The sequence below is a fragment of the Vulpes vulpes genome, chromosome 3 (assembly GCF_048418805.1).
Source record: "Vulpes vulpes isolate BD-2025 chromosome 3, VulVul3, whole genome shotgun sequence".
NCBI classification, from domain to species: domain Eukaryota; kingdom Metazoa; phylum Chordata; class Mammalia; order Carnivora; family Canidae; genus Vulpes; species Vulpes vulpes.
Window position 1 is genome coordinate 80,570,925 of NC_132782.1, and position 23,667 is coordinate 80,594,591.

General features: G+C 55.4%; 1 protein-coding gene across 4 annotated transcripts in view; it reads right to left on the reverse strand.

Annotated features, from left to right (window-relative positions):
* CLIP2 (CAP-Gly domain containing linker protein 2) overlaps nucleotides 1–23,667 on the reverse strand; it is a 72,039-nt gene that overhangs the window by 16,397 nt on the left and 31,975 nt on the right. For 2 of the 4 annotated variants that reach the window (XM_072752841.1, XM_072752843.1), the window contains exons 4-10: nucleotides 20,775–21,337; nucleotides 12,722–12,846; nucleotides 10,990–11,203; nucleotides 9,854–10,051; nucleotides 8,907–9,010; nucleotides 7,240–7,300; nucleotides 456–560 (exon numbers count right to left, since the gene is read on the reverse strand). In XM_072752841.1, coding sequence (XP_072608942.1) covers nucleotides 456–560; nucleotides 7,240–7,300; nucleotides 8,907–9,010; nucleotides 9,854–10,051; nucleotides 10,990–11,203; nucleotides 12,722–12,846; nucleotides 20,775–21,337 — 1,370 coding nt within the window. The remainder of the gene's footprint in view (nucleotides 1–455; nucleotides 561–7,239; nucleotides 7,301–8,906; nucleotides 9,011–9,853; nucleotides 10,052–10,989; nucleotides 11,204–12,721; nucleotides 12,847–20,774; nucleotides 21,338–23,667) is intronic. The other 2 variants (XM_072752844.1, XM_072752845.1) reach the window with 1 other exon arrangement.

Genomic DNA, 23,667 nt, shown 5'->3' on the forward strand with positions numbered 1-23,667 from the left:
AGAAACCTGGATCTGTAGTCCCCCGGACCTTCCACCTTCCTCAGCCTCCCAGCTGGGGAAGAAGGAAGGCATGTGTGGACAGGTTGTCACTGCACCTGCCTATCTAAGGGGCAGACCATTCCCAAGAGCCCCACCCCCATCCCATTTCTGAACTTGACAAAGCCTTGTCGAGGCAATGCATGGGGAGGGAGGGAGGGGGAGGGCCTCACAGGACATTCCCAGCTAGGGGACCACAAGCTGGAGCACACGGTCCGGTCCGGGAGAGCCCCGACCCCCTCCTCCTCAGTGGAAAATTGTCCCCAAACCGCGACTTTCCTTCTAGGAGGGGCGCAAAAGGCGAAACACAATGAGGATAGCAGCCAAAGACAGGGAAAATAATAAAACAGAGAAGCCGAAGGAGCCGAGAAGGAGCCAAGGCGCCGCAGGGGGCAGTGGGGGGACGCAGGCGGCGTTACCCTGTTGTCGGCTAATTCGCGGAGCAGCCGCTCGGCCTGCGCCTTCTCCAGTAGCAGGCTCTGCTCCAGCTCCCCAATGCGTGCGTGCTCCAGCTGCGTCTGGGTCTGGTCCACCCGGGGCGGGTGGGAGGCAGGCCAGGGGAGAGAAGTACAGGGCAGAGGAAGCCGGAGGGAGAGAGAGAGGGAGAGGGAGAGAGGGAGAGAGAGAGAGAGAGAGAAAGAGAGAGAGAAAGAGGAGGCGTCATCTTCCGTGAACAAGACAGGAGAGCAGGTCAAGGACAGGAGGCGGCTTGGGGAAAGATGATCTGGGGAGGTGGGACGGGCTGGGCCTGCCGCTGCCCCTTGCTGGGTCCCCAGCTAGGTTTGTTTAATGGCAGAGGAGGGGCCAAAGCAACCCGGCCCAAGCCACCCCACCTGCGAGAGGGTAGCAACAGGGCACCAGGTTCCCTTCGGTCACCCGCAGGGGGTTCTTCCCCTTGCAGCTCTGGAGAGGGGCCCCAGCCTACTTCTGCTCCCCATTAGGCTGCTGCTCATTTTAGGCATAGGGTCCTGCACACCAGAGCTCCCCAGATGGATGGGTCAGTAAATGAACCCAGGACTCCAGCCCCCAGGCCTGAGCTGAAGGTTCAAGAACCAATCGAATGGGAAGGTTTGAAAAAATATCTCTACCCCATTGATTCTCCCAGCCTGGCCTCCCTGGTGCTCTGGCTGAGCCCGGCATGTCCTCAGAGCCCTCAGGGCCCCCCCGTGGAGGATGCCTGGTCTCCCCAAACCATAAGAACACTTTTGTTCTAACTGCCCACGTTCATGAAGCCAGACGTTCTCAGGACATCCAGGCTGGCATTTGGGTTTCTCATAACAGATTTCCAAGGGTGGCAGGGGCCAAGGGAGCTGGCTCCAGGGCACCCGAGGCAATCTGGAGCCCGAGTTCATCATAAGGAGAAGCCAGAGGGTCCTCCTCAGCCTCCAGCAGAAGTAGTTTAAAGCAAATCTGGGGCGGTCCCCGTGGCGCAGCAGTTTAGCGCCGCCTGCAGCCTGGGGTGTGATCCTGGAGACCCGGGTTGGAGTCCCAAGTTGGGCTCCCTGCATGGGGCCTGCTTCTCCCTCTGCCTGTGTCTCTGCCTCTCTCTCTCTCTCTCTCTCTCTCTATAATAAATAAAAATAAAATCTTTAAAAAAAAAATAAAGCAAATCTGTACTGCCAGTCTGAAGAGGCAGGGCTTAGCCACATGGCACACAGGCATAAAAACAAGAACGCGTACCTGTCACTAGCACGGGTGATGGGGACATGTAAACCCATCTGAGGAACACTTGCGATTCCTACAAAGCTAGAGAGATGTTTATGTGCTTTGGCCTATGATCTTATCTCTGCGAATTTTCCTAACAGAACAACTACAAAAGTTCTCTGTTTCTCTCTCTCAAGAGGGCAGCATGCCACAGTGCTAACAAGCAGCCATGCGCAGGCTATTCCAGGAAATTACAGACTGACAATGGTGTCTGGATGTCAGCCCCGGGGTGGGAGGGGTCGGGGGGGGGGGGTGCTCTCCACCCTTCTCCCCCATAGAGGGTGGGCTCCGCAGCTCAGCTCAGCCCAGGACCCACGCTAGGGGGCGCAGGATCATATATGATGTGCTGCTGGCCCTGCGGCAAAAAAAAAACACGGCCCCCCACCCCCCCAGCTTCCCAATTCCAAGACAGCTTCATTTGGGTCTCCCAAAAGAATACCCCACCTACCCGCGCCATATCAACCCCTTTCCAAACTTCTAGCCTCCTGGTCTGCGGGTTGGGGGCTCCATGGTGGAATCCAGTGGAGTTGCTTCAGATGCTTGCTTAATGAAGATAAATTCAACCACGGGAATCCGGGATGGAAAACCACCCCTAAGGCTACATTTTAGGTGGGGTGTATGATCTGGCTACCCATCTGCTCCTGGGACACTGCCCAGGGTGCGAGCAGTGGGGCCATCATGTTGTTCCTGCTTCTCGCTCTCAAGCTCCCTGGAGTTGACATTCATAAACCCTTGCCCACGGTCAAGGTGCTGGAGGCAGCATAAGGGTGGATGCAACTTCTGTCTCATGCGCTAACTTTAGAACCTAACCCACGCATGAAGGGTGTCTCAGCCGTCTCCCCATTTCACAGGAGGGAGCGACTACTCCGGAGAGACAAAGCTTCAGCAACTCAGGGCGGCGCCAGGCCTGGCACTCAGACCACTGTCCCCTGAGCCAGCTGGACTCCATGGAGGCGGGCCACAGATTTTCAGCAGCAACATGGATCATCGAAGGAGGCTCCTGTTGGGAGGGATCCCCATTTCCCTGCTGCAGCTCAAATCCAGGAGCTTGGCCAAGCCTTGCCTACGCTCCACACCTGCAGCCCTGCCTCTCTTCAGAGACACTGTGTCCACACCCCTGCGAAGCAGAGCTCCCACCTCGGGATACCCTCTGGGTAACTGAAGGCAAAGGCTGGAATCGTTAACTGGGGGAGGAGATTCCACAGTAGCACCAGGGGCTCCTGAAGGTCAGAGGCACACGTCACTGCTCTTGACCTCTCTTTAGTTCTCATACCACACAAATCAACAGAGCTGATTCTGCATCAAGCCCAGCCCTCCCTGTTACCGTGAGCACTCCCATGCAAGTGAAGACTAACATGTGGTATTTAATTAGCAACATTGATACACAGAACTCCTGGATGATCGATTCATCAACAACCACCGAGCACCAGTAAGGTCGAGCCTAAGGCGGTGACCTGACGTCCCGCTCGGGCATCCTCGGGAAGGAGCACACACATTCTCAGGGTGCAACGTGGCAAACATCTGTTCAAGAGCCAGACAGCCTGTACCCAGCCTGTGACCTGGGATTCCCACTCCAGGAGAAGCACCTTCCCTGTGCTCTTGCCCTGTTCAGGCAGGGAGGACATAAAGGTGCAGGAAAGAGACAGGGTCCCTATCCCCCAGGGGCGTACACTGCAAGGAGGGTTGGAGCTGAGAACAGAGCTGGGGGTGGGGTGCAATAGATGGACACAAAATGAAGAGGCAGAGGTGCCCTCCCTGGGGCACTTGAGTGGCTCGGTCGGTTAAGCATCTGCCTTCAGCTTAGGTCATGATCCTGGGGTCCTGGGATCTGGCCCTGAGTCAGGCTCCCCGCTTAGGGTGAGTCTGCTTCTCCCTCTGCCTCTGTCTGCAGCTCCCCCTGCTTATGTGCTCAAGCTCTCTCTCTCTCTCTCTCTCTCTCTCTCTCTCTCTCTCCATCAAATAAATAAAATCTTTAAAAAAGAAAAAAAAAGTGGCCTCTCTGATAAATACAGTTGAAGGTAAGCCCTGAAAGAGAAGCAGGAATTAGCACAGGAGCCGCTCAGAGGCATACAGAGCTTGGGGTGTCCAGGGACAGACAAGCTCCACATGCTCAGAACACGGGTGTGCAGGGCTGGGTCCCCCCACGGTCTCCTCTGGGACACCTTGGAAGAGCCTACTTTTACCTGGGGTCCTGGCACCAGATGTATGAGCAGGGAAGGGGCAGGGTCTGGTTTATCTTTTTAAGAGATTTGGTCAGCAGTTTGCTTTAAACAAACATTGAGAGGGGGCTGTGGGTGTGGGGATGACGGGAACAAGACTGGCCAGGGTTGACATGATCACTGAAGCCGGCTGATGGGCAAAGGATGAGGGCTCACACATCATGCCTTCTTCCCTACTTATGCATAGGCTCAAAATTTCCCAGCATTGAAAATTACAAAGCTATATTTTTCAAGGCTATCTGGCTTCAGTGCAGAGAATGGCCAGTGGAAGGACACGGGAGGTGCCAAGGAGGGGCTGGTGCGGGTGTCCAGGGCAAGGTGTTGGGGCCTGGCCCAGAAAGGTGGCCATGGGGAGGAAGAGGGTTTCAGAGGCTAGGGCAAGGTCAGGAGCATTTCTGATGGAGAGATGAGGGAGGAGTCAGCTGAGCAACCATCTGTGGGATTGTGGGGCCAACTGCTGAGATGGGGGGCAGGGTGCGGGTGTTCTGTACATGTTACATTTGGGATGCTCAGTGGTGTCCCTCCCTAGACCTCACAGTGACCTGGAGCCTCCAAATGGGACTTTGTTTTGGAAGAGGGAGTCTTTGCACATGTGATGGGTTAAGATGAAGTCATATTGAATTAAGGCAGACCTCAGACCCAGTGACTGGTGTCCTTATTTGAAGGCCCAGTCAGAGACTCAGGGACACCTAGGGACAAAGGCCATGTGGGGACAGCCAGTGACTCAGTTATAAGCCAAGGAGTCCTGAGCAGAGCTAGGAGAGAGGCACAGAGCAGATTCTCCCCCAGAGCCTCCAAAGGGAGCCAAGCCTGCCCATCCTTTGATTTCAGACTTCGGCTTCCAGAACAGTGAGAGAATAAGTTTGCATTGTTTTAAGCCACCAAATTGTGGTCATTTGTTACAGCAGCCTCTGGAAACTGCCACAGGTGCCCGTCCCTTCCTCCTCCTGGGGGAGATGTCCAGTAGGCACACCAGTGGGGTGCTCAGGGGGAGACTGAGGGAATCGTGAGCTCACAGAGGACCCCAAATGACAGACGGGAAGCTCTGGGGGACACTGTAGATGGAGGGGCACATGGGCCCTGGGACAGGCCAACATTTGGAAATCAAGAAGGAGACTATGAGGCTGGAACTGGGGAGTGAGGCCAGGAGGAGGACAAGCAGAGAGATGGGGTGACAGCTGGAGGGACACCAGGAGCTCACAGGAATGTTCTGGGTTTTATTTTTGACTCTCAAGATGGGTGGGGATGACTGGAACTTTGGGATCATTTGTATTCTGGTCATTATGAATATGGTCACAGTAAAAACAGCAGCAAGGGGACCCCAGTGCCCCTTGACAGACTGTCACTGTCTGTCATTGTCTCTCCCAGTTGGGGCTGAAGGTGCTGGGATGCAGACCTGATCCAAAGCCAGCCAGCCCACTGGCTAGCCTGTGGAACCAATCAGATTCTCTCCAGGGGACAAAGATGAGTGCTACAGGAGGTGGGTGCTGGAGCCTGGGCGGGGCCAGGAGGCTGGTGGGTGCGTGGCCAGGAGAAGGGAGCAAATGTGCCAGGAGCCCAGGAGACACAAGGAGAGAGACAGACAGACTGCAGCCTGACCATGAGTCAAGAGAAGAGGGACGCCTCTGAGCAGAGAAAGAATGGGTTTGGCTTCTGATGCTATTTCTTGCTTTGGGTCCTTGAACTGCTGGTGATAGGTCCCTATAGACTTTCAGTAAACCCCCTGTGGAATGGAGCAGGGGTCTCTGTCCCTTGCAGCCACAGGTGTTTTTTTTCCCAAAAGCCCACAGCAACCCCTGCAAGAGGGCAGCCACTCAACAGGAAAGTCAGCCACATGCAACCACGTGACCTGTCTCCTTGGCTAAACGTACAAGAGAACGTCCTATGCTGGGCTGAAGCTTCTACATCGGGGCTGTACCCCGACATCCATCCTGTAAGCGCAGATGGCAAAAACTGCCCCATGAGGGGCAGCTGGCAGTGACCCTATGCAGATCACACATGTCCCTCCCCTAGCCGGGGTCATCCAGGGACAGGACAACCAGAGGCACACTTTTGCTGGGCAGTGAAGTCATGGGCTCCTAAGGCCGCTCCTTCACAAAATCAGAAACCATAATTTCCAATTTGAGCTCAGTAATGATCTAGTCAGGGGCACTTGGCTGGCTCAGTCAGTGGAGCGTGTGACTCTTGATCTTGGGGTTGTAAGTTTGAGACCCATGTGGGGTGCAGAGATTTCTTAAAAATAAAATCTTAAAAAAATGGTCTAGTGCAGGGATCCCCAAAGTATGGCCCCTAGAGCAGCATCCCCTCGGAACTTGCTAGAAATGCAAATTCTCAGGGTCCCACCTAGACCCTCTAAACAGCCACTCTGGGGCTGGGCTCAGCACCCTGTCTGAACACGCCCTCTAGGTGATGAATTCTCAAGTCTGAGAATCACTGACCCAGTTGGGGCAGTGTGGGTCAGGCCAACGTATAGAGGGCTGAAATCACTGTCCTCTGCCCCAGCTGGCAGCAAGGCATCCTCATCCTTTGTCACCTCCCAGGGAGCTGGAGGACAATGACAGTGAGGCATTCCTGCCCACCCAACTGTGGCCTTGAGAGCCCTGAAATATGTGGTGTGGTAAGGACAGCTGGGGGTGGTGGGGAGCTTTCACTAACTGATGGGGGCACCCCCAGTCCCTCGGCGCAGAGAGGGTGGGGTGGAATGGAGAGTGAAAGGTTCACCTTTACCAGATCACTTGTCCACCTATCCAGGTATGGTAATGGAGGAGGCGCCATAAGGGCTCATCCTCACGGGCTGAGCTCAGGAGCCAGGAGTCCTGGGTCCTGGTCCCAGGACTGTTTTCCCATCTTTGAGTTCTGAGACCCAACAACAAGCTACTTCTAGCCAAAAATTCTCCTAGAATCCAAGACAAATGAAGGACCCAAGGGATACCTTTAGGGCTACTGTCCAACAAAGAGGGAAGGGACAGGGGAGTCCAGCCACTATGTCCTCAGGCCTGGTCCTCTGGCTTCCCTTGGTCCATCCCATATGGCTGCCAAACCAAAGGAACCATGGCCCCTCCGGGGCTCTGGGAGCTGAGCCATCCCCACATCTGACACCCCAGTCTCTCATGACTTTTCCTAAGGGCCCCTTCTGGTTTTCTCCCTTGAAATGTCTCCAGCCCCCTCCCAGGGAGGCCAGAGCTGCTGCCTGGCCCTTGGGACCATTTGCCCTGCAGGGCGGGGCGCGGGGAGCAGAGTAGAGCGAGGGGCAGGGGAGAGGCGGTTCTCTGACCATTACCTCCAAGTCTCCCTTGGTGATGGACTCCTCCTCCACTCGGAACTGCAGGTCCTCCACCTTCCTGCAGGGGGAGAGGGGGCTGAGCGGGCTGGGCCCAGAGCAGTGGGCCTCACCTCCCAGCGGCAGAGACTGGCGGAGGCAGAGACCGGCAAGGCCACCAAGTGGCCCCAAGGCCGTGCTGAGACTGCGCAGAAGGCACCGTCCAGGAGCCCCGGCTGATGGGGACAGAGCCTCCCAGCACCTCCACACCTCCCGACCTCTACTCTGAGACCCTCAGTCTCTCTAAATGGGGGTGTGTCAGGCAACATCCCTCCTCTGTGGGGCCGCTGTGGGACTGGGTGGGAAGACAGGGGAAGATCGGGGTGCTAGCCACTGTGCGGCAGGGAGAGAGGGGTGGGGGGTGCGCTCTTCCCCTGCCAACCTCATTCTCATCCCCGCCCCTCAAAATCAGAAGCCAGGGTCCTGGGGCTGCTCCCCGATCAAGGCCCCCCCACAGCCCTGCTGCAGGCGTGGAAGCCACCCTCAGGGAGACATGTTCACCCTCCTGAGCGCCAAGACAGCATAAGGGAGACACAGGCGCCTTATGGCTCACAAAGCTGCTCTTTCTGGGGCCTCCTGACAGCTCCCAGCACATAGATGGGGACCTGGAGGCCCAGAGACCCGCCCAAGGCCACCCAGCATGTCCAGGGGCCTGGACGCAGGCCCCTCTGGAACGCAAACCCCAGGACATCTTCAAGTCTTTTGCTTGTCAGCATCCTGCATGTCGCCATGGGAACCAGATGTGTGGGCCCCCAAAACAGTCTCAGGCAGATATAAATAAGCCCTTCTCTCTTCAACTCAGACGGTAACAACAGCCTGTGGCTCACAGGCCTCGGCTGGAAGCCCCCAAACAACCCCAAAGTGGGGGCAAAGGGTGGGGGCTGCGTGAGGCAGTGTGGGGGGGCAGAGGGGGCCCCAGAAATCTGGGTGTCAGCTAGGGGCCAGGGAGAGGCCCTGGGCCAGGAGAGGCCCTGTCTCCCATAGGCTCTGTCTCACCAGAGGACCCAGGACCAAGTCAGGCCAGAGGCCCCACACGTGGGAAACAGCTCCACCGGCTGCAGGCAGGACAGAAAGAACGGGTGTCATCGCCAACTGGCCCGTGGCCTCAGGCAAACCCCTCGCCTGTTGTAAGCCTCAGCTGCTTCATCTGTCACATGGAAGCAACACCCCAGTCCCAGGCTCATGGTAAGACTGTAATAGCCAACACAGGGAAGGCCTCAGCAGGGGCTGACTGACATCCAGAAGCAAGGGATTTCCAGGGGCCTTCTGTAGCTGCTTCTTGGAGCCTCGGTCTTCTGAAACAGCCAAGTTGGGAGCTCCATGCACGGCACCCAGCCCAGCAGGGTGCTCTGCAGATGTAGCTGGCATGAGAGGGCCCCCCCCCCTCGTGTGTTCCCCTCAGGATGCACTCCACAAGCTAGGAAGGCAGGAGCCCCAAAGCCCCTCCCCACCTCAGGCAGGAAGGAAGGAGTGCAGCGGAGGAATGTGGTGACTCCTGTATGTTTAGCACCATGTGGGGTGCTTTTCTCAAGCCTGCAGGGATAGGGATCGTCACCCCACTTTGCAGATGAAGGGCAGGCCTGTAGAGGTCCAATGCCCCCCAGGACCAGGGCAGGGGTGGCGCATACCTCCGCTCCTCCTCCAGCTGGTTGGACAGATCTACCTTCTCCTTCCGCACACTCTCCACCAGCAGCCGAGCCCGCTGCAGCTTCTCCTCGGCTTCTGTAACATACTGGGCCCCGAGTAAGGGCCAGGGCAGTGTCAGTCTCCTCCTGGGACTGGGGTCCAGGTGGGGAAGGGCCGCAAGAGAGGCGGAGTGATGCAAGGAGCCAGGTCGGCCGCTGCGACCACCTGCACACCCCTACCGGCTGGTTGGGCACAGACCGTGAGCGGGCACCTCAGGTCCACCTGCCCCCAATAGCCAGCACCCCAGCACCTACCACATCCCTCAATACCCAGGGGCTGATGACCTGCTGTCTTGTGAAGGCAGCACACGGAAGCCTGGCCTTAATCAGTCCAGCACTTGAGGGCGGGCCAAGCCAGACTCCAAATGGGGATGGGGACCCAGGAGGGATCTCTCACGTAGGAAATGAATGTCTACGTCAGGAAAGAGTAAGCAAGTGACAGTAGCAGACCAAGTCTACGGGCGAGGGCTCCCTTCCCAGAAGCCCAGCACACAGGTCTACTCGAAAGAACGATCTGAAATGTGGACAGCTGTACAGCAAAAAATGTGTACATGAGTATATTTAGACAAAGTGAGTAACTGGAACCACCGCAGGGGACTGGCCATGTTGGTGAGGACACAGACCGCAATAGATGGCAACGTGGCTGCGAAAATGGAAGAATTTTCCATGACCTAGAAAATGCTCCTATTGTAAGTAGGAAAAAGCATGATATATCCAGGTTCTGGATCCATCATCAGGAGGAGGAGGAGGAGTCATCATCGTTGTCATTATCCTCTTAGGATTCCCCGTACACACCCAGTTCTCTGCATGAGGGTGGCCCACAAGGCTGACCCGGGGAGGCTGTCAGTACCCTCTGGGCAACCCCCCCCAAACCCCTCGTGCCCAGCCACCTGCTCGTGCTGTGCCTTGAGCAGGGCGATCTCCTTCTCCACTTCACAGATGTGGCTTGTGGCCTTGGCCACCTCGGCCCGCTCCAGGTCCCGCTCAGCCAGCAGCTGCTCAATGTGCTGCTGCTTCTCCTTTAATGCCTCTTGCAAGGCAGTTGTGCCGGATATCTTGCGGGCATAGCGTGAGGAGGTCTCTGTGAGCTGTGGGGAGGCATGGGGGCAGACAGGTCTCAGGGATTGGCAGCACCATCCGGGCAACAGCTCCAGTGCCTCATCTCCCAGGGTCCTGCTCCTAGATGCACTACACAGGGGGTGGAGGATCATGATGTTTGAGATCAAGGGAACTCTTGGCTCTCAGGAGAGTCACAGCCTCTGGGCTCATGGTGGATTTCCTCATACATCCTAGACTCCCAACCTAGATGCAGTGTGCACAGAAGGCCCTGTGCCCAGCAGAGCAGTCTCACTCAGCCCCCCTCGCTCAGGGTGATTGTAGCAACCCCTAACTCTCTGCCCTGCACCTGCCCTCCACCAATACTACCTGTCCAATATGTGTATGACCCTCCTTAACTCCCAGGAAAGGAGTTAAGCTACTGATACATCAGTAATACAAAAATTACAACAAATGTAAGTGGATCAATCTTTCCTATTAAAAGATATAAACTTGGGGCGCTTGGGTGCTAAGTTGGTTAAGTGTCTGCCTTTGGCTCAGGTCATGATCCCAGGGTCCTGAGATCGAACCCCACATCAGACTCTCTACTCAGTGGAGAGTTTGCTTCTCCCTCTGCCTCTGCCCCTCCTGCTGTTTGTGCTCTCTCTCTCTTGTTCACTCTGTCTCTTAAATAAATAAAATCCTAAAATAAAAATAAAAGATACAAACTTTCATCTTATTTTTTCTTTTTTAAGTAAGCTCTACGCTCAACATGGGGCTTGAACTCACAACCCTGAGATCAAGAATCGCATGCTCTACCAACTGAGCCAGATGGGGGCCCCTAAACTTTCACCTTTGTTCAAAAATCCCACCAGCAAGTCAGGGGAGACTGGAACACCTGGATCTTTCTGTCCCTCCCCTCCCCTCCCCTCCCCTCCACCCTGCATGCACACACACACCCCAGGGTCCCCCTCCCCAGCTCCACCCTCACCAGTCCACTGCGGCTGGGCCGGCCCCCAACAGAGGAGGCCACAGAACTGACAGAGCTGATGGAGGAACTGCTGGGGCTGTGGGTCAGTGCTGAGACACCCATTGCCATGCGCTTGGTCTTCTTGGCCTTGGCCGGACTGGTGGACGGGAAGCCGATGCGGATTACCTTGTGGATGGGCGCGAAGAGACCAAACTTGGGTGGGCACTGGAAGTACCTGGGGGAGGCAGGAGAGACCCACACTGCCATCACAGCCCCACAGCCTGGAGCCACCCCTAGCCTCCCCCAGCAGAGATGGGGGCTTGTCCTTAGGGCCCTAACACCCTCACCCCATGACCAATAGGCAGGACTCCCAGAAAACGAACAGAGGTAAGTAGGGCCTGAGATTCCCCACAGACATAAATAGCCACCAGGCATATTTAGCAGGGGTACAACAATGACTCAGCACCCACTCTGTGCCCGTCCCCTTACATGAGTGCTCATCTCTATCCCCAGCCACTCTACTCTTATCCACATTCCACAGATGCAGAGATTTAGGCTCAGAGAGGTTGAGGAGCTTGCCTGTGGTCACACAGGTGGTTAAGTGGCAATACCAGGACTGAACCCTTCTGGTCTTCTGGGCTTGGCTCCCACACACCACTCAGAGGCCCCCACCCCAGCCATATCTGCAGCCCCCACTCTTCTGACTGCCCCTGAGCCACCCCAGACCCAAGGAACCCCATGACCCTTGGCCCATGGAGCTCCCAGTTTGGAGCAACAAAAGCCTAAAGGAGATATCTGGGGAGGGGAGTAGGGGCTGCTGCCCAACCTACCACCCGAATTCTGAAAACAAGAGGGAGTTGAGAGAAACATTCATCTTGCAAACAGGAAGGCAAAGTGTTGTCATGGAAACTCGGGACTATCTTTTCTCAAAGCTCTCTGGGCACAGATCCTACACAGACCGGGGAGCCGGGCCAGTCCAGCTTCTGCCTCTCCTTGAAAGTGCCTCCCCATCCCACCTCTCCCTGCAGGTGGGTCTTCACTGGGGCCATCTCCCCTGCACAGCAGACCTTTCTCAAGCCTACTTTAGAAGCAAAAACCCTACTCTCCTGCAAGAGCTGGTTGAAGCATGGCTCCTCCCCTGGTGGCTTGGCCTGCACTGAGGTGACCACATTCCTTTCCAGAACTGTCATGGCCTCACCTGGGCCACACAACCCAGCCCAGGGACAGCCAGCACAGGCAATGGGGCCACCAGGCCTTAGCCCCACACCCCTGCCAGACCCTGCTCACCCAGAACATCACACCCCCAGCCCCAGACCCTACCCAGCATTCCTGGCAGTCAGTTCTCTCTAATCAGAGAGGGTGTGAGACCTGTAACCCACCCATGGCTCCAGGGCACTGGATAGTGTGGGATTATTTCCTGTGTCACCCAGGGGGACTCCTGGGAGGCAGGGGACCATTCCCTCATTCTTTTCCCACATAGCCACATGTGGCAGGGAAGAGGGAACACAGAATCAATGACTCCCCTAGCACTTGCCCGGGACTCTGTGACCTTGAGCGATGACCTCTCTGGCCTCTGTTCTCTCATTTGTAAAATGGGGATGCTATTCCCACCACCTGCTTTGGACAGCAACTACACCGTGGTGCCTAGCACAGCCACCCAGAGCCTCAACACTGGCTTCCTCAGATGCCCCAGCACCTGTCCCAGGTGAAGAGGAGCCCCCTCCCAGACACCCTGGGGTAAAGTCCAACATACCTGGTGCCCGCCACTGCCCCATCGTTCTTCCCAAGGGGCTCATCCAGCTCCACGCCACACCACTCGCCCTTGGCAAAGTCTGTTTCCCCCACGTACCGCACCACACCGGTCTTCGTCCCGCCAACCTGTTGGCACACAGAGAGAGTCGGGTCTGGAGGATGCGGTGGGCACAGGTGGAGACGGCATGGGCATCCAGGAGCCCAGGCTCATCCCATCTCTCCCTTCCAGTGTGCAGGGGACAGGAAAAATGGAGGAGGAAGAGGAGCGGCCATAGGACAGTGGGGAGGGATTCAGGTAGAATCAGGGCTTCCCAGGGCTGTCCCATACAAGCCCTCTGGAGACAGACAGACAGATCTGCATTGAACTCTGCCATGTACCAGCTGTGTGAGCCTGGCTGAGTCACCTGACCTCTCTGAGCTTCAGCATCTTCATCTATAAAAAGCATTTGTTTTCCTTAAATTTTCTCCCTGAGGAGGGACACCTGGGTGGCTCTGTGGTTGAGCGTCTGCCTTCAGCTCAGGGTGTGATCCCGGGGTCCTGGGATCTATCCCACATCACACTTCCCACGGGGAGCCTGATTCTCCCTTTGCCTGTGTCTCTGCCTCTCTGTGTCTCTCATGAATAACTAAATGAAAATATTAAACAAAATTTCTCCCTGAGGATTAAGTACTTATGTGCAGTATCTGGCACACACTAGAGTGTCAATAAACACCATCCTTAAAAATGGTTAAATGGTGGTGGCCAGGAGCTGGGGGGAGGGGGAAATGCGGAGTTGTTTAATGGGAATTGAGTTTCAGTTTTGCAAGATGCAAAAGACCTGTAGATTGGGTGCCCAGCAATGTGAATATACTTGATATTACTGAACTGTACATTTAAGAATGGTTATGAAGCTTGATTTTATGTGTATTTTGCCGTAATTTAAAAAAACTCAAAAGACAAGCCAGTAAGTGTGACTATTACTTTTAAAAAGCTTAAATTTTTTAAAAATTACACTTTTCTATATAGTTGACCAACCCTTGAGCAACACAGGTCCGCTTACACGTGGATCTTTTTGATAAATATGATACAGTACCTTGAATGTCTTTTCCTTATGACTTTCTTACATTTTTTTCTAGCTTGCTTGCTTGATTCATGAGAGAGAGAGAGAGAGAGAGAGAGAGAGAGAGAGGCAGAGACACAGAGAGAGGGAGAAGCAGGCTCTACACAGGGAGCCTGACGCGGGACTCGATCCCGGGTCTCCAGGATCACACCCTGGGCGGAAGGCGTTGCTAAACCACTGAGCCACCCGGGCTGCCCTCTCACTTACTTTATTGTAAAAATACCGCACTTAACATATGTAACATACAAAATATATATTAATCAATTACTTACATTATTAATAAGGCTTTCCATCACCTGTAGGCTATTAGTAGTTAGGGTTTTGGAGAGTCAAGAGTTATATGGGGGGACACCTGGGTGGCTCAGTGGTTGAGCGTCTGCCTTTGGCTCAGGTCGTGATCCCAGGATCGAGTTCCACATTGAGCTCCCTGCATGGAGCCTGCTTCTCCCACTGCCTGTGTCTCTGCCTCTCTATGTCTCTCATGAATAAATAAATAAAATCTTAAAAAATATAAACCTCACAACTCTATGAAGTGGGCAGCATTACCCCACTCCTAGAGAAAGAGCCTGAGGTTCAGAGTAGTGAGTGAGTGGCAGAGCCTGGTGGGCTTCACTCTGCTATTTCTTCAATCCTAGCTGAGCACAACAACCAGGCCCCACCGTCCCGGATCCCCTCTCCCCCAGGTGGGGGGTCTGTGGCACTACTAACCCCTGGCTGCCCCAGGGAGTCACTGCTTCACCCTTGATCCTCAGCTGCCCCCAGACCCCAGTCTTTGCCTTGTCACTCCCTCCCCTCAGAAATGGGAGCAAGGCAGTAACAGTGGAAAGGCTTCCGAAGGGGATGGATGTGGCGCTGACCCCCCGCCAGGTCAGCACCACCTTGGGACACTCATCCCCCCCCCAATTCTGGGTGTGGCAGGCCCTGCCTCCAGACTAAGGATCTGCCTCTTTTATGTATTATATTTTAATATTTTCTTAATTCATTTAGTATTTAATTTCCTAAAAAATTAATAGACTTCTGGGGAACAATTTTAGGTTTATAGAAAACGCGAGCAGAAAGTACAAAGCATTCCAGTAATAGCCACTCGCCTCCTTCCCAGCACAGTCCCCTCTTGTTAACACCTTGTGTTAGTGTGATACATTTGTCACAATGAGGAGCCACTACTGACACATGATTAAGAACTAAAGTCCATGGTTAACATCAGGGTTCATTCGTGGTGGTGGACATTCTGGGGGTTTTGACGAATGTATAATGACAAGTATCTACCATCACAGGATCAAAAAACGTAGTTTTTCTGCTCTAAAGTCCTCTGTGCTGCCCCCGTTCATCCCGCCTTTCCCTCAACCCCTAGCAACCACTGATCTTTTTACCATCCCCAAAGCTTGGCTTTTCCAGAATGTCAAGGGTTGGCATCAAAGCACCGTATGGAGCCTTTTCAGATGGGCTTCTGTCACTAACCAATGTGCACTTAAGGTTCCTGCATGTCTTTTCATAGCCTGACAGTCTTGAAGAACCTTCCACGGTCTGGATGGAGCATGGTTTCTGTTATCCACTCACCTACTGAAGGATGTCTTGGTTGCTTCCAATTTTCAACAGGTATGAAGAAAGCTGCTATAAATATTTGTGTGCCTGATTCTGTGTAGGTATATCTTTAATTCATTTATGTTTATACTAAGGAGCATGACTGCAGAATCTGGATGGTAAGAGAACATTTGGTTTTGTATGAAATGGCTGAACTGCTTTGTGAAGTGGCCGTGCAATTCTGCATCCCCACCAGCAGTGCGTGAGAGCCCCTGATGCCCGCTAAGAAAATATCCCACTGTGCACCAGGCCCCCGCCTCCCTGGGGATGGGTCCCACCCCTCCCTTCTCCACCACCTGTGGGTTTTCTCGGCCCAAGTCTCTCCTGGCTGGGCCAACCACCAGGTAGGTCCCGGCTCTCAGGGAGCAATGGTAGTGAGCAGGCTCAGTTCATCTGTCTCTGGGGGACTTTTCTCTGGGAAAGTCAAAACTGGTGATTCACTTAGCCCACCTCAGCCGCCAATCAGGGTGTCGCCCACAGGATGAGAGAAAGGGGTTCCAGAGCTGCCCGGCTCTGCCATCAGTAGGGGGTGCAAACCAGCCCCCTCTCACAGGGCTGCTGAGGGTACAGCTAGCTCGGGGCTCTTGTCTGAGGCTGGAGCAGGGGTGCCAGGGTGCTGGGGAGGGAGGGTACAGAAGCAGGGATGGGGGTGTTGGCAGGAAGCAGGCTGGTCGGGGAGATGGATCGCTCTCAGGGAATGGAGGGGACAGCAGTGGGCAGCCCCTTGGAGGTCCTCTCTGAAGGTGTCCACAGCTGCTGACCTGAACGACAGCCAGCGAGGGGACACTGGGGCTCAGCTGGCCTGTGGAACAGGGACATGGTGCCAGCGGGGTCTTACTGGCTCAGGACCACCCACAGGGCCCTGAGTCCTGCATCCAGCAGGTATGTGCCAACACCTTCCTGGCACCAGGCTCTGTTGTAGGTACTCAGGGCATAGCCACGTGAACAAAAGGGCCAAGACCTCTGCTCGTGGGGCTCCCAGCCATGGCAGGAAACAGGCAGTAGGGGAGGAAGTGAATAAATGCTATTAATCCAGGTGGTTGGCAGGTGCTGGGCAGTGTGACATCAGAGGCCTCTATCTCTGCGGAGAGCCCATGGTGAGAAGCCAATAGGAAGTGGGAAGCCATTGGGGACAGTGTCCCTGGAGCTGGAAACAGCACAAGACACTGTAGGAAAGTAAAGTAGGCAGGTGCAGTCAGGCCTGGCCAGGATGGAGGGAGGGGCTCTGAGTCAGCCGATGGTGGGCCACAGGAAGGCAGATGGGTTGCCTCCCAGATGAGATGGAAGCCTCTGGGGTGCTGGGACCTGGGTGGGGGCAGGGAGACCAAGGAGGAGGCAGATCCGTTGTCCAAGAGAGAGGAGTTGCTGGGGGGGACACGGTGGGCTGGGGATGGATTTGGGGGTGTCTTAGAGATAGCAGCAGAGCTCTCCTGAGGGGTCCCAGGGTCAGGGAGGAGAATCAAATAGGGCACGAGGCCGAGTCCCAAGTTCCTGGCCTGGTCAGCTGGAGACACAGGTGTGTGTTCAGAAGGATAGGGACGACAGGGAGGAGCAGGTCAGGGACAGGTGTAGGGGGATAAACAACTGAGTTCTGTTTTGGACATGTGTGACAGGTTGAGTTGTGTCCCCTAAAAGATACACTAAAGTGCTGGCCCCCATACTTATACATGTGACCTTATTTAAAACTAAGGTCCTGGGGTACCTGGGGGGTTTAGTTAGTTACACATCTGCCTTTGGCTCAGGTCATGATCCCAGGATCCTGCGATCAAGCCCTGTGTTGGGCTCCCTATTCAGTGGGGAGTCTGCTTTTCCCTCTACCCCTCCTCCCTCCTCGTGATCTCTCTCTTTCTTTCTCTCTCTTAAATAAAGAAGATCTTTAAAAAATAAAGAGAATAAAAGTAAGGTCCTTTGGATGGGATTGAGTGAAGGTGATGTCATCAAGGTGGCCCTAATGGGATATGACTGGTGTCTTGTAAGAAGCATGAAGGCACAGGTGGAAGCTGGGATGATGTGGCTGCTGGCTAAGGGATGCCAGCAGCCTCCAAAACTGAAGAGAAAGGCAGGGGACAGATTCTTCTCTTGACCTTTTGGAAAGCCGGTGGCCCTGTGGACACCTCTGACCTCAGATTTCTAACCTCCAGGACTGCAAGAGCGCCAATTTCTGTTAAGGACCTAGTTGGTGGCACTTGTTACAGCAGCCACAGGAAAATCATACACACTCAGTGGGGATGCTGAATAAGAGCCTGATGGGACAGACCAGCCAACGCTGGAGATCCAAGCCGGAGTGTGACTATCTTAAGTCCCAGGCCCGGACAGAAGAACACTGGGGAGAGACAAGCTGAGGCCAGAGCTCTGACCGGAGCTGACCTGAGAAGGGGAATAGCAGGGAGTGGTGGCCAGGGAGGCAGGGGAAACCAGGAGAACGTGTGGAATCCTAGAAGTGGAGGGAAGAAAGTGCTTCTAAAAGGAGGCAGGGAGACACACAGTGGCTGATTCTGCTAGGCCTGGGGGTGAAACAAAGCCAGACAGAGAACAGGCTGCTGTATTTGCAACGTGAAGATCCCTAGCAGCCTTGGGGGAAATGGTGTCCTCAGAGCCGAGGGTGCGGGAGACCAGGAGTAGAGACCCTGTGCACAGGCAGGCCTTTCAAGGGGTTTGGCGAGACGGAGGACAGAGAAGTGGGCATAGTTGAAGGAAAACACAGGGTCAGCGATCGTTTGGTTTTTAAGGTGGGTGAAGCTGGGGCAAGTGAGTGGAGCCATGCAGGGAAAGAGGAACCATGGCGGGGAAAGAGGTCCTGCGCAGGGGTGGGTAGGAGCCGGCAGCTGGGGCCCCAGACGGAGAGCTGAGGGTGGGGGGTGCCGAGGCGGAGGTCAGAAAAGCATGGCTCATGGCTGGAGGATGTCCAGGCTCTGGTCGGAAAGGTTTTCTGTGTGTCCTAGGGCAGGGGAGAGGCAGGAAAGGACAGAGGCAGGGCAATCGGCCTGTGGGCCCCAGCAAGTGCTTGACCAATGACAGCCAAGGCCATCAGGTCATCACGAGCCGCTGTGCGACCTCAGGGAGGCTCTCTGAGCCCTGAGTACCTCACTGCACCTGGGACCCCCGTGGCCGCATGGACTGCCCTTCATGGACTTTAATGCAGACAATAGCTAACACTTCCGGGAGCTCACTTGGAGCCACACCCTTCTAAACACTGTGCACAGGGTAGGTGAACTATTATCCCATCTTACAGGTGAGGAAGCTGAGACACAGAGAGCATCAATAACCCAGCCATGAGTATTTAGCCAGTACATGCATGGACCCCAGAGGGTAGTGGAGAAGCCCCAGTGAAACCAGGAACCACAGGTATCTCTGAAGAGCAGCATAATGTAATGGACACAAACACTGCTCATGCCTTGGACCCAGTTCAGAAGGGCCCTGATAATGCATTTATAGGATTACACGATTTAGAAAATCTGCAAAGCAGTATTTTGGGGGCATTTTCCTAGAGTCGCTGTCCTCAAATAAGTTCTGGCCTCCATAGTCACCTGCATCCAACATATAATTTTTTTTAAAGGTTGGGGTAGGGACAGGAAGGTGACGTGCCAGGTGTTTACAGCAGGCACAGAGGAGAAGCAGCAAGTTCTGGGGTCGGTCAAGCCAGCTGGATCCTGGCAGTGGGCAGTGCACCGGGCTACAGGACTAACCCTGGCAAAGCTGCAGATGAGGGTGGGATGGGGGCACAAGGGGCTCCATCCCCTCAGCAGAAACAAATCCTGTTTCCAAATTCTTCTCCCCCCCCCAGAATCCAAGGCTGTTTCTAGGGCAGTCACAGGTGATGAGTGTAAATAGAGGAATGAATGGTCTATCACCTCATGGCTCTATGATCCTGCGCAGGCTGCGTGATCCAGGGCTGAGCTCAAGTTTTCTCATCTGTAAAATGGAAGGATGACTCCCACCTTCTAAGGCAGTGGGCAGGATGCAAAAAAAGACTTGGTACAAAAAGTGCTGGGCCCAAGGCACAGGGTGAGGTATGCCCCCAAGAAAGCAGTGGAAAGCCCACAAGGCCCATCTGCGCTGGCTGCTGCTGGCCCTGTTGGTAGCCTAGGACCTGGTGGACATGTCTAGAGCAATGCCCACACCGCGCAGGTTTGTATGCCCCCTGCCCTGCACATCCCATTTCCACTCCCTGAGGGGGGAGCAGATGCAAGGGGGAATTCCAGACAGGATCAAACTGGGGCTCAACCTCCCTGCTCCCCCAGCATGGGGACCAACCAGAGCTGGCCAACACCCTGAGCCTCCATTTCTTACCCCAAAGAGGTTGCAGACCACACCGAGGGCACTCACGTGACACTAACCAGGCCCTGCCAGGACAGAGCCCTTAATAACTGTGAAGACTTCACGTCTTCCACCAACCTTCTTAATGCTCTTAACTATAGCAGCAGGATACTCTCTGCTCATTTTGCTGAATGGACAGATGATGAATGAACGAATGGGGATGAAGGTCAGTTAAGTGACCTGCCCAACATCACACAGTTGGGCAGTAGCAGAAAGGGCACAAACCTGCACCTGATTTCCCCGTTGTGGTCATGGCCAGCAGGGGCCCTGGGCATCCCCAGAGACAGCTCAATGAGGCTGTAAGGCAGCGTGCCTGGGTCCCGCTGGCCAGGCAGGGATGGCTTCTCTGGGAGCCATGGTAGGAACAGCAGAGCAAGAGCCCTAACACAAGCACCCTGGACAGGACACTGAGAGTCCAGCCTCCCGGTCCCATAGCAGCCCCCAGGGACACTCCCCTGTTCCACTCCTGACCCCTCCCATCCTGTCCCCTCAAAGTAGCAAGCAAGATGTGCTAACAGCATGGATCTGCTCATGCTACTGCACCAGCCTCTCATAATTCCCTCTGCAAACAGAACAAACCCCCTCCACCCCAGGCTCCACGGCAATAGTGATCATCATGTCACAGCCGATTAGGTGTCTCAACCACCTGACCCTGGGCCAGAGCTCTTGAGCACTGCAGTCCTCAGCTTTTTCCAATACAGACCTGGCTCATGGACGCTGGTAGGCTAGATCAATGGATGATTAGCAGAGCTAATACCCAAGGCACACTTCCCTAAGTATCCGGTACCAGCTGGAGGCATTTCAACCCATTTTATAAGTGGAAAGCTGAGGCCCAGAAAGGCTAAGACACTTGCCCAGGGTCACGTAGCAACAGTCTCCAGAACTCACTTTACTGGTCACTTACCCCTGGTCACTCTGTGATTCTGATGAGGACTGGGCACCCCAACCTGGATCCCGCCACAACCCCCTCCAAATATCCCTCTCTCCCCACCCCCACCCCAGAGGTCCCGTGTGCAGGGCTGGGGGTGGGGAGGGGGGGAGGGGTAAGAGACTCACCAGCACACGGTCTCCCAGGCGCAGGTCCTTGTCGCCACGCTTCACGGAGCCGCTGTCCGAGAGGTTGGAGCCCGACTCGTTGCCCGTCTTGACCGAGCTGTTGAGGACGCTCTCCCGCAGCGGGATGACCCTGCTGCTGAGCGGCGGTGTGGCCGTGCCCGAGTGCAGTGACAGGTTCTGGGCGGTGAGCGACTCCACCGAGTGCGCATCGCTGCCCGAGCCCTCGGCCGTGGGCTGCCGCGTGAGCTTGGAGGGCCGCGTGAAGATGCCCTGCAGGGCCGGGCACTCGAAGTAGCGCACACCACCCACCGCGCCGTCGTTCTTGCCCACTGGCTCGTCCAGCACCACACCGGCCCACTGGCCCGGCGCGAACTGCGTCTCGCCCAGGTACTGCACCACGCCCGGCTTCACGCCGTTCACCCACACCCGCTCGCCCACCGCGAAGTCCCCCAGGAAGTCATCGCCCACCTCGCCCGCCTTGGGGCCTGGCTTCTCAGTGGTGGTGGCGGCGGCAGCAGCGGCGGGGGCCACAGGGCCCGAGGCCTGCTTGTGCAGGGGGGAGCCTGCGGGGCGGGAGAGAGGCAGCGGTCAGGGCCCTGAGCACCTGCTAACTGGTGGGGAAACTGAGGCAGGCGTGGCTGGCCACAGGGCCTTGGGCAGCCCGAGGTCTCACCCTATCTCCTAACCCTGGCAGCGGGTTCCCGGGATTCAAAGCTCAGCGGAGTGCTTCCTTGGGAAGTAACACCCTTCACCACTCAGGGGCACCCACAAATGAACCCATTCTCAAGGGTTACTCGCAGCCACCTGCCCATCCTAGTGGGTGCCAGCCCCTGGCTGTTAAACTGAGGCCCCCCCTACGGCCTCAGGCTGGACTCAGATCCTGAGGGTGCTCTCTGTATCCCTCCGCCTCTGCCCCAGTCAGCTGGGGGCCCCACCAAACAATCTCAGACTGTTCTTTGACAGCTGGTGACAACCAGACACCTCGGGGCAGGAAGGGGCCAGAACACTGTCTTGCTCCACTCCTGAGTCTCACCTCCCCTACCTGAGCTGCAGCCCAAAGGGTCAGGGCTGCAAAGAGCAGGGAAAGTAAGGGGGGGAGTGCGTGGGAGGCAAGCCCTTCAAGCCCACATTCCTGGGGCTGAACTCTGGCTCTCTGGGCTCAGGGATGCCCTGGCCTAGCCCCTCTTTAGAGGAGAAATGACCCTGAGGCTCAGAGAGGCCACATAGCAGAAATGGGACTGAAACCCAGGGAGAGGCCTGTCTCCCCAGCCTGGGCCGTGATGTTCTACAGCCCGCTGAAAAGATGGGAGGGAAGGCAAGCAACTAGCTCAAGGTTACTGGTGAAAGACAAAGCAGGGCCCACCCCACGTGCTTTGTGTGTATCTGGCCCTTGGGCCTCACAGAGGGCCTCCTGTGCAATGGGGCTCAGGAAGCCGGCCTGTTTGCACCACAAGGTTGGGAGGCTGCCTTCTACTTTCCACCAGACATAGCATCAAACAGAGGAGGAGGACTCCTTCTCTGCTCCAGACACTGATGCTTTTGTGAAACAGAGATGGGAATAGGAGGCAAGCACATGCTGCCACACCCCCAACAGAGCTGCCTATGTTTTTAGTCCTTTCGGAGGCAGCCAGTGGAGGGGCCGCAGGGCAGTGGCTCCCACCACACTCTTCCTCTGAGCCAAGGCCAAGAAGCCCTGGGCACTAGGCCTGGCAGGATGCTGTATTAAGACTGGAAGCCAGAGCTTCTGGGGGCTGGGGGGAGCCACACAAGTCCAAGGTCAAGCCGGACATACAAGACCAGCCCCACAGGTTCTCTCTGAGGGTCACTGGCAGGGGTAATGGGAAGCACGTGGCACCCAGGGCCTTGGCAGCCGGATGGGGGGTCCTGACCAAGGGGATATCTGAACTGTGACCTAGGTGCTTATGAGATCAATGGGCTTCACTGCTGAACTTCACTGACAACCATAGTAATCACTCCCATTCACTGATGCTCTGTGCTAAGAGGCGGACATACAGCAGCTCATCTGACCCTCATGGTTAATCCTGTGAGGTGATTTTTGTTATCTCTGATTTACAGATGAAGAAACAGACTTGGGGAGATCAGGTATTTTATCTAGGCTCCCAGGCAAAAGGCAGCAGAGCCTACTGGCCACAGGCTTCTGGCTCTTGATGTAGGGCCCAGATACACGTCAAACCAAAAAATGTGCACTAAAGCACCTACCGTGCCAAGCCTCAAACTATAATCACCCCAAATCCCTTAGACTTGCTTGAAAATGGGCGCATTTTCTAGAATCTGGCCAAACCCCAACTTGTCTTTTACTCCATCCCATGTAGGGATGTTCCCTTCCACTTTGTTTAGAGAAAACCCCTGTGTGGGGGTGGGGGACCCAAGGCTCTCTTCCACCACCCAGGCCCCACCAGGCCGAGACCACAGTGGCTGAGAAGCAGGCCCTGGAACCCCAGGGAGGCTGTTCTCAGTGCCTGGCCCATACAAGTGTTATTTTGATGAGAATAACTTATACAAAGACTAAAGAATTAAAAAAATAAAAATAAAAACCCACAAAGGGCCCCAGGAGGCAGAAGAAGGGCTTCCAGACAGGTTTTGGTGACCTTGAGCGAGTGGCTCTCCCCTGAGAAAAATGAGGCAGGTGCTGAGCCCTCTGCAGCTGGCATAAAACATACAGAGTATCATCAGCTTGGACCTTGTCCTGCTGGTTCCCTGTGCCCGGGGCTGAGCTCCTGGGGGGCCCCAGTCCTGATCTAGGGCAACCCCATATTATAAGGAACTCTGCAGGGATCTGGGAACTCTGTCCACCCTCCCAACCCCCTACAGATCCAGTGAGCAACTTCCTGAGGAAAAGCTGCTCTGAAAAGCAGCTGTAGGTGGAGGAAGC